The following is a 14,965-nucleotide window of genomic DNA, read 5'->3' as shown; positions in this document are numbered from 1 at the left end:
AACTAGTATTAGACCCAACCATTTGAGGAGCTTCTTCATTCTTTGCTTCAGCCCAAATTCAAAGCTTCAACTCAAGGTCTCATAGCAACCATTGTTTATTTCTCTTGAGGTATCCATTGAGTATTTATGTCTTCTAGCTTGTTTCAGCTTGCTCCACGCTTGTTGAGGAGCTTCCCAAGGCTTAGCTAAACCTTATTGCGTGCTTATTGAGCTGAGGAGAAGCCATTTTATCTATTTTTGAGTGCATACAAAGCATGTTGTAGAAGTTGTGGATGGCTATGGTAGCAGCTTGATAGCATTGTCGTATTTTGGCCATAACTTTTGCATATGGTATCGAATTTAGGCATTCTATAGCTAGAAAGAATGAATGAGAAGAGATCTATAAATTTGATGGAGTTGATTATGTGTAGATATTTATTCTCTATTTCACATAGAACAAAACTATTCTAGTTTGGACAGCAAATAGTAAATTCGGAATGCATGTTTGATGCTTTGGGGATGTTATTTTGGTGCATGGATGATATGGTTATGCTTTTGGGCTTATTTGAATACCTAGTTGGCTCAGTTTTCTTTGAGATTTCATTGCTCTAATAATGGAATTGAATGTCATTTATCTTGAAAATTTATATTCCTCTTGTTAATTGATGCTTCCAGGGCTTGGTATTGATACCAAAATGTTCACTTGACACTTGGGGATGCTTAACACATGTCTTAGAATGCTTTTGGGATTTGATTGAGCTCGCATTCACTTATTTTTTACTATCGCATCCCTGCTATTCAAAGTAGATATCAAAAAATTGTTAGATAAAGATTATGCTCATTTTGCTTTGCAGCTACTCGGGTACCACATATTGGATGTATCAACACTTTGATTGTCATGTATATCTATAAATATATTTATGACATCCTCCTAGGCTAAGATTGGAGCTTGGATGCTTTGACATTGCATGTCATTCCTGTCCTTGGATCCTACTTGGATGCTACAGTCAAAGTCTTGTAGACTACTTGGGTTCAATACTTCCGGATATATGCTCTATGGATCTTGGATGCTCAGATGTCATTCACATGATATTTTGAGCTTTGCTTGCCCATTTGGCATTCTACGTTTGCTCCAGTGAAAGTTACTCAGCTTTATGTATTGAGCCACATTGGCACTTGGATGTCCTACAGAGCATTTGGTTTATTGTCATCACCCTCATGGGTGAACCACCAAGACCCACATGCTGCTTATTGCTTCAAGTGTTTCAAGCCAAGAGCTATGGCTACCTCTCACATAGCCACGCACACTCTGCCACACATCAATGTAGTGAGCTTACATTCGAATCTGATCGAATACCTCCTCCCACGAATCAGCTGATGGCTCCATGATTCAAGATGCGCCCTCAAGCAAGCTCCATCCCTAAGCTTTGAGCCTCTCGACCTCCATAGACATGTGCGCAAGAAGGGGAAAGAGAAAAAGATGATGATGAAGAGAGGAGAATAAGAGCTTCTCCACGGTCCCTCACATGCACTCTCTCACACTCCCTCTCTTCCTCTCTCATGCACAAGAAGGAAACAATAACAAGAAGAGACCAAGTTTGGCCACACACAAAAATGAGCTTCTTTATTCATTTCTTGACTTTATACATGCCCTTATCCCCTCCTTGGGCAGCCATCCCCTTTTTTATCCAACCTCTACTCTTTTTCTTTTCCTCCTATTAGTATAGGCCTCAACCCGCGCCTCTCATTCTTTACAATTTGCATAGGAGAGAGACCGCCGATACTCTTTTACAAAATGAATTGCAATGTGCCCAATGCTTCTCTCACTACCAAAAGGCAAGCCTAAGGTGTTGTCCCACACTTGAGGACCCGGCATGTAAATGATAGTGTTGTGAGTGACTTACGGAGACTGGTCCCTAGTTGCAGTGCTTGTGATGCTTCTTGTGATGCTTGTAGAGTACAAATGGGTTGATTTCATTGCTGTGTTCCTTTTCTTTCCACTTCTTTCTCTTCTTATCCTTTTTATTTTTCTTGTCTTTTCTTATTCCTTCTTTTGCTTTTGCTTTTCCTTATCTTTTCTTTTCTTTTTTTATTTCTTTAAATTATAAAGGGAGCACACTAAGAGGTATCCCATTCATGAGCAAGGGCCAAGCTATGTGGTGGCTTGAGGGCTTTGCTTAGGAAGGCCTTACTTTGTAGATATCCCTTCAAGTTAGCTCTTACATTGAGTGGTGTAAATGACAAACATGGGTGGTTACACCTACTGAATCTACTATCACTCATGTCCTCTAACTAATAGATTCATACAAAATGTTGGTACGAGGGTGGCTCTCATCATGAAGCACATCATTGCACCACTATCTATTCTAGCAATGATATTAGAAAATAGGGGTGGCAATCGCTCTTCCTCTACAATAGGTTTTTGTTTTAATAATATTCGCAACAGACAAAGATAGTTATAGGTGGTGATGAATATGGGATCGGGGCATGAGGAGAAGTCTTTGAGGAAACCTGCTATGGATGGGCTAAGGTGACAAAGATAGTTATAGGTGGTGATGAATATGGGATCGGGGCATGAGGAGAAGTCTTTGAGGAAACCTGCTATGGATGGGCTAAGGTCCCTTTTGGTGAAGATTAGGTTTTCTTCAAAGATTGAGGAATTTACATTGTAGATCGAGGGAAGTCATACCGACCATCATGCACCTTCCAATTAAAGTCAACTCCAATCCTCCTCGGGTAGGACATATAGGTAGGATCATCCTTTTCATGCAGTAGGGTACTACAGAAAGCCATCCATGCCTCTAAGTTAGAGTCTCAAATTTTCTATGCCATCTAGGCTAAGCCTCATATCCCTCCACTCTCCGGGGTACTTCCACCACCTTGTCTTCCTGGTAATCTACATGTTCTTACTACCAACTCATAAAGTGTCTCATTCTTCCCTCTAACCATCTCCTTCCTAGCCTTACTAAGAGCTTTATAACATCCTCCACCACCTAGAGATAGTGCCATATCCAATGCACAATGAAAGGTGAAGGAGAACTCAAAATGGTGGTCATGATTTTCCATTGCTCCCACACTATAAGTTCTTGCCACTTGTGGAACTTGCAATTCTCGTCTTGGAGCTTCATGCGAATAAGTTCCACCTATTCTCTGTGTTGGTGCCTCATCTCCATCGTCCATTCAGGTGGCATAGCTTCCTCCCCTCACTCTTCTGAATGTGCTTGTGGCTACAAAAGGGGGACTCAGTTCATGCACTTGTTCTTCCTCTTGTTGGTTTTGTTCAAAATCAGGCCCTTCTTCTTGGATCTACTTTGTTAGCTCTTGTGGAGGTCGTTACACTTGTTGCTATGGCTCCCCAAACCTTAGCAAGGAAAGTTCTTCCAAGGTTAAGCCAATTGAGATTAGATGGGTTCGTTGCTCCTCTACTCCCAAGCTAGTGCTATGCTTGGGTGCCTTGGCATGGAGTCCATATTACAGTGCCCTCCCTTGCCAATTCTAGTTTTCTTTTTACTTCCTTTTGTGTTTCTCCTTCTCTTGAATATGTGGCATTCAACATTGTGCTAAAAAAGGCTCATTGTTGCTCCAGCATTTTGGTCTCGATAGCCACGGCTTTGCTCTTTGCTAGGAGGCGCTCACTCTCGGAATGGGCTAGTTTATAAGCTAAGTCTTTGACTCTGTCTTCATCCTTGACTACCCATTCCTCTACTTTCTCTTTCATTCGCTCTAGCCCCTGATTTTTGTATTGGGCTAGGGTCCTATTGCACTAGTCTAGGAAGAAAATCTAGAGAAAGATTGAATCAAATGGATCAAAGACCAATGCTCTGATACCACTCGTCAAGAAGAGGGCTAAGAGGTGGGAGAAAGGAGAGTAGAAAAGATAGAAAAGAGGAGAGAGAATGAATTATGAGGAGATAGAATAGAAATATAGGAAAGAAGAGAGAGAGAAGAGATGGAAGCTATAAACAAGGAGGTGAGATGAGAGACTATAATTGTAGTATTGCAAAAAAGTGCCCAAATTTACGTCTCACACCTTTTATACCTCTATCAATGTGGCAAGTTATTATCAATAATCTCTCGCTAAAATGTATGTCTTCTCATCTTCTTACAATAGATATACCCCTTGCACTTCAAGCCATGAGAGGTAATATCAACATTAAAATAACACATCCATAAAAGAAGAAAAATCCCCACTATCAAAGTTATTTGGTCAATGATGCACTCCAATTTTCTCTATAAGATTTCTATGAAGATCCTTGGTGTATTGTCTTTATTTAGATAAGTCTCTCTCGTGAGTATAGGACTTCCTTGACTCACTTTTACCATGTCATTTTTCAATGTTTACAATAGTTATTCAATGAGCTTCATTGTGAGTAAGTTCTAGGAACCATTACTCATGGTCGAACCTTGCATTAAGTTTCTAACCTATTGGCTTGAGACAATAGCATGATGAGAGATTCACTATGAAAGGCGATCCTAGAGAGTGGGAACATATCTTCATGCTTAAGCTTTCCTACAACATATATAGGGATTGCTTCACCAAGAAGAAGGATCAAAAGCAACAAAAGCACAACCACCTTTGTTCTTGTAGTTTTACCCATTGTATATCTTGCTCCCTAGAGTCCATGCCCTATTAAATTTTGTGCAACTACCTTTCCTCATTTTCCTTTGTTTTTGGGTGGATCTCAACATCTATAAATAAGACATTGGATTTTAAAGATTCACATTGATGCTTCGATTCTCTCTCTCATAAGTGTTACTATATGCAGGTTCCTGGAAAGGATATTCAATTTAGCAGTAATAATATAAGGTAAGTCCAATTCATGCAACTTATAACATCATTTGTAAAAGTAGACAAAAGTGATCATTAGTGAGCCGTGCTTGGTTTCCACTTAACGTGTAATTCCTTATACCCAGTGGTGGTGAGGAAATTCGCCCATCTGATTTGAAAGCAGTAAGTGTGGTCAATAGCAACTTCCTCAAGTTAGTGGAAGGGGCTTTAGAACATAACCAAGAAATGCACAAAATCATAGCAAAAGTGTGAGCTAAAAGGACACCACATGGCATGTATACCCTGGAGGAGGGAATTCTACTTGTAGGCAAAAGATGGTACATTTCCAATAGTGTGGAGTTGAAGAAAATCATACTTGAAGTGCACAACAAGAAGTTAAGGGAAACATAAGGGCCAAAGCAAGACACTCAAGACCCTCCAACAATAATTCCTTTGGCCAAACTTAAAGGAGGATTTCATAGACTATGTCAAGACTTTTCCCACTTGCCAACTAGTGAAAGCACCACACTCCAAGCTAGTGGGTTTACTTCTACCAATGCCAGTACCTAACCAGCCATGGGACATCATGCATGGATTTTATTATGAAACTTCCCACATCCCATGGCTATACCATCATCTTTGTAGTTGTGAACTATTTTTCCCAACAAGCCCACTTTATACCCGCCAAGCCACCATTGAATGCCAAGGAGGTGTAGCCCACCTCTTCTCACACGTCTTCAAGTTACATGGGCTATCATTAGCCATTGTATCATATCGAGATGGTCGCTTCATGAGTGACATGTGGAAGGAACTCTTTAAGACTCTGGAAAAACAGCTTAAATTCTCATCATCCTTCCACCTCGAAACAAATGGACATATAGAAAGAGTGAACCAAGGCATTGAAGACTATCTTAGAAGTTATGCCAAGGTGGACCAAAAAGATTGGGCGATGTATCTCGATATGCTCAAGTTCCACTACAACAACTCGATTGATTCAACAATTGATTACACACCCTTTGAGTTAGCCATAAGGAAAGAAGTTATAACACCCTTAGCCTTAGCCTCAAGAGTTGCCAAAGCCGAAGATTAGGATGCAAAAGACTTCTTAAAGAAATGGAGGGAGAGAAATGTAGCAACCAAGTAGAGTTTGAAAAGGAGTAAAATCACCATGACCAACAAGAAACATAAAGGCAATCCTCTTCACCAAACAAGACATGGTTCTCATCATCTCCAAGCATATGTCCCTTCCAAGGAATATAAGCCCCAAGTTCAATAATTGATACTATGGACCCTACCACATCACCCATAGTTGAATGAGATCACCTACAAGCTAGACCTGCCAAAAAGCGTGTGTGTACAATGCATTCCATGCACTCCTTAGCAACACCCAATACCCAAGGGGGTCAAAACATTTCATTGCTTCATTTTAACGACTCCTTTGAAGTAGAAGCAATTCTTCGGCACCAAGAACGCAGGTTCCCCCGAGTACCTCACCAAGTGGAAAGGACACCCTCTCAAATGAACCACTTGGATTTTGAAAGCAGAGGCCCGCAAATGCAACAAGACCTTCGCTATCTAGGTCAAGGAAAATCCTAACAATACTCTCAATGTACCTTCAATCGTCACTTGGCTTACCATAGGACTTGCAAAGCCTCCATTCCTCAAATGTAAGCGAGTCAACAGTGGAATAGCATGACAACAAAACTAAAAAACGATATCTAACTAGGCAAGCTCTAGCCAAGTTGACAAGAAAATTTGTGTTAAGACCCGTGAGTCGTAGTGCAACAAACACTAACCAACTTGATAGAAAAGGCTAAGTTAAGACCCCACTGATGCATCAAGTCCTAGACCAGCAAACATTGACCAGCTTAATAGTAGTGTTAAGATTCTGGAAAGTGTCAATAAGCACTACCCTTGGATTGCTTTGGATTACTGAGGACAACAATCCATTATGTAAGGGTGAGTGTAAGCCATAGCATTGCCGACAAAAACACCTATATAAGGAGTCACACCTATATAGGGAGTAGTGACTCCCTATATAGGTGTGATTTCCTATACCCAATGGTGAACCCTCATATGTAGGTCAGTAGGATGTATTGGGATGCAACTATGTAGGAGGGTGTATTGGGATGCAACTATGTTATATCGTTTCTTTTGTTGAATAATACAAGACTATACCTTGCTCTTATATATCATGTTGCCTTCTTGTGCCGTGTCAAGTGAGTGACTTGAGTGCAATTGCATTAATTACAGTAAAGGAAAGGGGGGAAAGAGCAGATCAGAAGCATGCCTGCAAGTGAAGCATCCAAACACTATTGTGTTTGAACAAAGGAAGGGAAAACATCACAAGTGCTTTGATGATTCCTTCTGGCCTCTTGCTAGCTGCAAACAAATCGATCTGAGCTAATGCTCAATTCCAGTGGCATCTATTAGTCTCACCTGATGTTGCATGAAATAGCCTGCCTGTAATCCAGGTCCATTTGATCTCCAGCCTTGAGTAGCTTCCCAATACCCTCAGGAATGCTCCACTGCCCAGAGGGTCATTTCAAGGTCTGCAAGCTCCAGCAAGTGGCATTAGTGCAATGCCAGTATCCTTCTTGCGACGTATCCACATCTTCAAGAGTATTAAATATAGTTAAAGCAAGATCCAGCAGTTCTTGGATTTTTAAATCCTGCTGCTAAATCAAAATTGGGTTCATGATAAAAAAGAGAGATCCAGATTTGAACTTACACCCAACTTCTTTTCAGACACATCAAAGACTTGTTTAGGGAGAATTTCTTACTTAGGACCGGTATGCTAGATGGTTAGTGCTTAAAGGCTCCATACTTCCAAGAGTAGAACTTCATATACTCGGCCGAAAGGACTTCTAGAAAGATGTTGGCATAGATTGTTGTCTCCCACCCATAAGAAACAGAAGAAAGAACACAATGAAGAGCTAAGGAATGGAAAAGTAATCCCGTCACGTTTTCGCTTAGATGCTCATCGTTATCACATCACACTCAGACACCAGCTTGACTTCATGCCAAGCAGCTTTTAAAATGGATGAGTCATCTCGTCACGTTTGAGCTTGGATGCTCATTGTTATCACAGTCAGACACCAGCCTGAATTCATGCCAAGTAGCTTTTAAAGAGAACTCTGCCCCTTCCCACAACCTCTTCACTCTCTCCACAAAAACCTGAAGCTCAGGATCTTTGGAACATGTACATCACACATAAAAGGTAAACTTCTGCAAAGTACACATGTACATTATCTAGTGATTGTACATAAATTAATGAAAAAGTAAAACCCCAGCAACCTTCTCCTGGATTATCATGGAATATTAAACCAACCTATTCAAAAAACTATAATTTGACTTTTCAGGCACAAAGCCACAATAAAACTGTTGAACAAAGAAGTTACATACTATTCTTGAATCAGTATTGACTATATGAGACAATTCCTGAAGCTGATGGCACTGCCTCTTAAAACAAATCAGCCACCCTATCGCTTGACAGTCTTGGGCAAAATATCTAATCCCAACAACAGTAACTCTCTACTCTCTGAAAATTGGGTCGAGAACTTTAGCCAGTAAAGCAGCACACACAAGACTATTAAAACCCCTTCCTGTTGCAATCAACATTTCCAAAGTATTTTCACATGACTGGCACTTTCAAAAAAATGCACATATTAACCAATTATTAGTGCCAACAGTGTAAACTGTCTACTAATGGCTATTAGGAATTTTCAGCACTAATCTAAAAGACATATACATGCTCCAACCGCACTTAGAATATCAACAAGATACTCTTACAGAGATCCAGCTTGTTCAGATTGAGAAGACAGTAACAGAGGAAGGTAGAACTGGGGCAATATACAAGAATGATTCATGTTACAATCCTTGTTCTTGGCCAGCTCAGCTCCCGCCCCTGGAGCCCTCAGACCCAGGCTCACATTTGTTGACAGAGCAACCCAAAAGCACTGACTTCTCAGATAAAGAAGTCTGACCCCAAATTTGTAACCACTTCTCAACCAGCTCCTAAGTACCTCTTGATGCCAGCCTTCTGCTCTGAAGAAAGCCGGTTCGGGAACTTGACATCAAACTTAAGCCTCAAGTTGCCTTTTTGTCCTGGCTCTTTGGCTATTGGCATCCCTTCTTTGGGAATAACCTTCTCATAACCTGGACTGATTACCTCATTGATAGGTATGGTAAGGGTGCGACCATCAAGAGTGTTTAAGTTCACTGTTGTACCTGTGAGTGCATCGGCTAGGGGTATCTTTTGTGTAACAATCAAGTCATTCCCATCTCGCTTGAAGACATCATGAGGTTTCTCATCAATCACAAAGACGAGATCTGCAGGTACAACATTAGGCTGTTCATTGCCCTTCTCAGGAAAGGTTATCTTAGTACCTTTCTTCCAGCCAGGTTTTACATCAATAGTCAAAATTTCCGCCACAGGCAATGTCTTCCTGTGAATGACGTTACAATACCAAGTTAATTACAAGTCGTAAGTTTGATCATCAGCAGATGCAAAATGCTGCAAGCAACAAGACTTCCCCACAAGAACTCTTGTAAATCAGGGACTTACCCGCTGGCATCTGCAATATTCCTAGAGATCTTCATCTTTCGTGTAGATCCATTGTACAGTTCCTCCAAGGTACAAGGCAGCTTGTTTTCGACTGGAGCTGCTTTTCTAGGGCCAGAGGAAGGTGCTGACTCACTGAATGAGCGAAACACATTATCTGTGTCTCCACTGAATCCTCCAAACACGCTGTCACTGAAGGGGTTACGACCACCTCTTCCACCCATCCCACCAAAACCTCCTACTCCAAACGGTCTTGCAGCACCAAAAAATTCTGCAAATATGTCTTCAGCATTTCGAGGATTGAACCTGAACACATTGGGACCATCACCGTTTGAAAAACCACCGCCTGCTGCACCAGGAGGGGGTACCTGTCCTTTCAAACCCTCTTCACCATACTGGTCATAGATTGCGCGTTTTTGGGGATCACTGAGAACCTGTATTCCAGCTATACTTGAATTAGCATCACATATAATTATCGCACTTACAAGAAGAATGAACCACTCAATAAGTAACACTGGGAAGACCATAGTCAACAAACGACTATTATGGAGATCATAATCAACAATTGGCGATTTCGAGCATGCCTGATTAAACTCAAAGTATTCGACGATAAGTACACTCCATGTACAGAATAGAAGCCTGAACCAGGCTGCCAAATCACGAAGTAATCAGAAGCCACAGGCAATCATACCACAAGGGAGCATTAGAAAAAGAATCAAGAGAAACACAAACAATTACTGCGGCTACATGAGAAATTCGTCACAGAAACGCAAGAACACAAATATTGGGCTTGGTAGGCATACGCAATGAGGAAAACGATCAAATCGACTTCCGCAGATCAGACATTGAAGAAATGAACTAGGAGGAGAATGGATGCACACCTCGTATGCCTCGGAGATCTGCTTGAATTTGGCCTCAGCTTCCTTCTTGTTGTTGGGATTTTTGTCAGGGTGCCATTTCATGGCGAGCTTGCGGTAAGCCTTCTTGAGGTCATCTTCTGAAGCGGTGCGGGGAACCTTGAGGACGTTGTAGTAGTCGACACCCATGACAGGGCGGCAGGGCCTAAGGGATAGGGCAGGCAGGCGAGACAGGCACGCAAAGGAGACGGGGGGAGTCAGTGGATGGCGAAACTGCTTGCTGCGCGTGGAGGGGAAAATTAGGGTTTGTCAGAGGATGACTGTAAGCGCCAAGGTTATCTTCCACGTAGAGACAGAATGAAGCAATGCCGATAGAGAAATAGTTTAAGCGCAGACACAGAGAGAGAGAGAGAGAGAGAGAAGGGGGGCGGGTGAGGAGGAGGCGAGGGACGGGACGGGGGGGGGGGAGAGCAAGGGGAACGTTCTAGGCCTCTCGAGAAAACAAACGCACCCCACCACTGCCCATCCTTAACCCCGGGTTGCGTTCCCTTCAACCCTTCCTTGGTGTAGCATTGTTACCAATAATAAACTTTGATATTCCTGGTCTCTACGTATGGCATTGCCAATCTCGTGTTTTCGTAAGTGAGGGTAATTAGCTTGCCCCTCTTAACATTTCCTTTTGACCCAAAGCACTTCCTAAAACCACAGATGCTTATAAGCAATGCCATCCCCATGAGAATCAAACCCCCTTCAGTCTAGCCTCCCAAATAAACTAAAGGATGATGGATCTAAAGTTTTGATGCAAAGCCCTTGGTGCCTTAGTGCTCAAAAATTGAGCTATGTTCCTATCTTTGTAGTTTACATTAAGGAGGTGGTTAGAAGAGTAGGCCTCAGCCTGCATTCATTTAGGTAATGTGCCACCACCTCCCACCAGACCTTGCTAGAATAAGTTGAGTTGTAAATCCTTTTGGCTTCATCGAAGTGAATCAAAGAGCCAAAGTGATGGAACTAGGAGTCAGTTTGATAAAATCCAAAATTAGCCAAGTGCATTCCCCTTTCTTGACTATATGAGCTACAGGAGGAGTAATCACCCATGTCCAGTAGACATTCTTGTCAATTTTGATTCCTTTGGTATCCCAATTCTAGCATCCACCATTAAGGATATTAGACCAATAACTTGATAAGAGGAGATGAGGCCTTGCGATTTCACTTCCTTGATTGCATGTGATGTGACTAGATCGAGCCCATCAAGGCCCCACATCTTGCACAAAATATTGTTTCTTGGAACAATAAGTTAAGTTAGCATTTGAGCTCATGGCATGTCTTGATGCCACCACCTCTCACCAGACCTTGCTGGAATAAGTTGAGTTGCAAACCCTTTTGGCTTCATTGAAGTGAATCAAAGAGCCAGAGTGATGGAAATAGGAGCCACCCTTGTAAAATCGAAATTTAGCCAAGTGCATTCCCCTTTTCTTAACTATATGAGTTATGGGAGGAGTAATCGCCCATGTCTAGTAGACATTCTTGTTAATTTTTTATTCCTTTGGTATCCCAATTCTAGTAGCCACCATTAAAGATATTAGACCAAGAACTTGATAAAAAGGAGACAAGGCCTTGCGATTTCACTTCCTTGATTGCATGTGATGTGACTAGATTGAGCCCCTCAAGGTCCCACATCTTACACAAATTATTGTTGCTTAAAACAATAAGCTGAGTCAACATTTGAGCTCATGGGGTGTCTTGATGCCAACATTTGGTTAGTAGCCTAGCTCTTAAAAGAGTGGACGACTCCTATTCTTGAGGACCTCCATGGGAATAGGGACAAGATATTGGTTCTTAATTCCTTTCCCCCCAAAGAAACCATCCTATGAGGGAGTTCCACACCTTGTGGGAATATGAGCCCCTCACATTGATTGGAAGATAAAAACAAATTGCTTGAAAGATGAAGACATTGAGGATTTTCAATTTGACGTCTAAATGCCATGTAGTATTGCTCCAACTATACTAATTTTATTTCTAACTTTTTCCAAGACACGACTAACTCTTAGTGATTCCTTCATGTCTATTCCTAAAGGGAAGCTGTGATATTTGTAAATTGTGCTCGTGTTGATAATTTTACCTTCCCATAGTAACACAAATGAGGGCCGATTTCTCTAGATTGAATCTAAATCTAGCCGCCTTTCCATATCACTCTAGGAGCAAAAGGGTCATATGGGGATTTTGCATTGAGGCCTCAAACATCATGAGTAGATCATCTACAAAACCTTATATCAACAAGTTGTTTGCCCTTGAATTTGACTCCAACTAGCTCATTATTGACAACCAAATTTGCATTGAGGCTTCAATCATCATGATTAAATCATCTGCAAAACCCTATGCAACAAACTTTTTGCCCTTTAATTTGACTCCAACCAATTCATAAATGATAGCCTACTTCTCAATCATGGCAAAGAAGGGATGTGTGGCAAAGAGTAATGGGTTGAGTAGGCATCCTTGGCAAACTCCATTTTACACCTCGAAGGGTTCAAGCAATTTGTTGTTAACCACAAGCTAAGCCTATGAGCCCTCTACAAGCATATTAGGAAGATTAGCCAACTTTACATGGAATACCATTTTGATCATTACCTATTAAGGGTAGTCACTAGCAAACTCAATCAATCCACATTAAGTTGCAGGAAGACAATTTTTTTTTTTCAAGGCTTTGGCTCGCTCAACTATAATGATAGCATTCAAGATGTCTAAATAAAGATCGGCCCTTGATGAAACTATACTAATGCTTGCTAATGTACTTTTGCATGATGGAGGCAATAGCTTGGTAAAAATTTTCATTTGTCCCAGATGCAAGTAGATGACCATCCACCTAATAATAGTTTGTGAACTTCATGATTTTGAGGGCCCATATCAAACCAGAAGTGAATGAGACACTCCATGGTGATCCCATAGTGACAATGAGATTTCCTCTAGCCCAAACTCTTGAGGGCTACTAATAATTCATCCTGAGTGAATGATTTTATGAGAATGAGGCTGTCCTCATATCAATGTCAACAAGGCTAAGCAGTATAATTGATCACATCCCCATCTACCTCACTAGAAATATGAGTAGAGATCTTTTGTGGGACTTGCATTTCAATGTGATCTCATTTTGATTAATTATCCAATAAGCCATCATCATGCGCCAAAACAATGAGACTTTTCCTCATTCTTTTTATTTCAATGCTTTTGACAAAATGAATTGAGACACATTTGGGGTCTAAGGCCAACCTTTTATTGAAAAGAAGAGAGATCTTATCAAGCTCTTGTACTTGGACTATCCTTGTAATGACCTAAGTTGAGTTGAGTAAAGCAACCTCCTATTGACTCTTGCGAATAACAACTAAGGTTTAGGCTTTCCTACTTAAAAGGCTAATTATGACTACCTTTTGTATTTTTAACTTTACTATATATACTTCCAAGGCTTCCTTCAAAAAGGAAATCTATTACTTAGAGTACACACTTAATAGATATTTATCATTGGAGACACTAAGAGGGTTGAATAACGAATCACCATTCCCATGTTTTTACAAAGGTATGACCAAGCAATATACCAGGCATGCTCACACATATATAGGGGCCCTCTTGAAGGAGAAGGTTTACCTTGAGGATGATCTTACATAGCCTAGGTGGATCACCAACAACAATACATGTTAAATAAACTTAATGCTCCTCCACCCTTGTAAGGTGTCACAAAGTTGTAAGACCCCCATTATGAGAAGAAGCCATGTGTAAGCCTAGACGTTTAGCGAAGGTTAATAGGTATGTCAATTAGGTCAATCTAACCAATGTCATGGGCTAAGAAAGGAGACCCCCTCAAGACCATCATTATCTAATCTTTCACCCAGTCATACTACTTCCAACTAGCCTTAAGCTCCTCACCTCACATTTGTCTAGATCACTATCTAAGCTTCATAATGGGAGTGCATGGTGTTGAAAAGGCAAGCTCAATACATGAGGACATTAATGATGGACCGCTTAGCTAGATGGGTCCCCAGGTTTACACTTAACACGTTTGTGGTCATTATGATCTTGACATGAACGTTGACTTATCACCTGTTATATTTAGTTTATTGCACCTAACTATAGCTAGCATAGTTATAGTGACAATCGATTAGTATTGTCAATTATGCATTGTTTGACTTAGCAGCCACTTTCCTTTATATTGTATCTTATTTATACTTTGTGTACATTGCATTGTGTAAGGAGGAAGAAGGAAAAACTAGCATGAATTTTTTTTGGCTTCCATCTCTCTTCTTATGTTCTTGAGTGAGCTTTCCTGTTCTTTTGCATTGGATAAGGATTCAAGCAAGCAAGCAATGGATAAGAAGCTCTCCTGTTCTTTTGCTCTTTGTCTTGGATAGTGCCTATGGAGGCACCAAAAGTAGGGCAGAGTGAAAATCTCAAATTGTTGGAGATTTGCTATGTGAGCATAGCACTGTATTTTCTTTAAATGAGCCCTTCACAACAGCTTTTTTGGCCATCTAAGGCCATTTTGGGCCCCATTTCAGAGTCGCAAGGTTACGAATAGTAGGGTATATTGCAATTTCAATTATGTTGATGGAAAGTGGATGCACATGCTATAGATTTCAAATTTGTAAGTTCTCATATATTTGCCAAGAAGCAAACATAAGTTTTATCTGCAAATAGATTGCAAATGGCATGTACTATTGAGCAATTAGTGAAAAAGCATGCTTGGTGTATTGTTGTGTACTTGTTGTAAAAGGTTGTAAAAGATTTGCTGGCTGTTTTGTATCATTTTTGTGA

At 40.9% G+C, this 14,965-nt stretch overlaps 1 protein-coding gene across 1 annotated transcript; it reads right to left on the bottom strand.

Moving 5' to 3' along the window:
• Nucleotides 1-8,334: 8,334 nt before the first annotated feature.
• Nucleotides 8,335-10,626, bottom strand: LOC148035161 (uncharacterized). Its single transcript, XM_087680130.1, has 3 exons — nucleotides 10,193-10,626; nucleotides 9,315-9,745; nucleotides 8,335-9,195 (listed from the first exon to the last, which is right to left on the bottom strand). Exons 1-3 carry the CDS (start codon nucleotides 10,355-10,357, stop codon nucleotides 8,754-8,756), a joined length of 1,038 nt encoding a protein of 345 aa, XP_087536256.1. The 5' UTR covers nucleotides 10,358-10,626; the 3' UTR covers nucleotides 8,335-8,753.
• Between the last annotated feature and the right edge of the window lie 4,339 nt (nucleotides 10,627-14,965).

This window comes from Lygodium microphyllum, chromosome 6 (genome assembly GCF_053477565.2).
Source record: "Lygodium microphyllum isolate KBCC chromosome 6, Lygodium_microphyllum_v1.1.10, whole genome shotgun sequence".
NCBI lineage: Eukaryota > Viridiplantae > Streptophyta > Polypodiopsida > Schizaeales > Lygodiaceae > Lygodium > Lygodium microphyllum.
This window is presented reverse-complemented; position numbering and strand designations above follow the sequence as displayed.

Coding starts and splice junctions, on each gene's coding strand:
- LOC148035161 (XM_087680130.1), bottom strand. CDS start 10,357: ATGGGTGTCGACTACTACAACGTCCTCAAGGTTCCCCGCACCGCTTCA. Junction 9,746..10,192: donor AGATCTCCGAGGCATACGAG/GTGTGCATCCAT, acceptor GCTGGAATACAG/GTTCTCAGTGATCCCCAAAA. Junction 9,196..9,314: donor AATATTGCAGATGCCAGCGG/GTAAGTCCCTGA, acceptor CGTCATTCACAG/GAAGACATTGCCTGTGGCGG.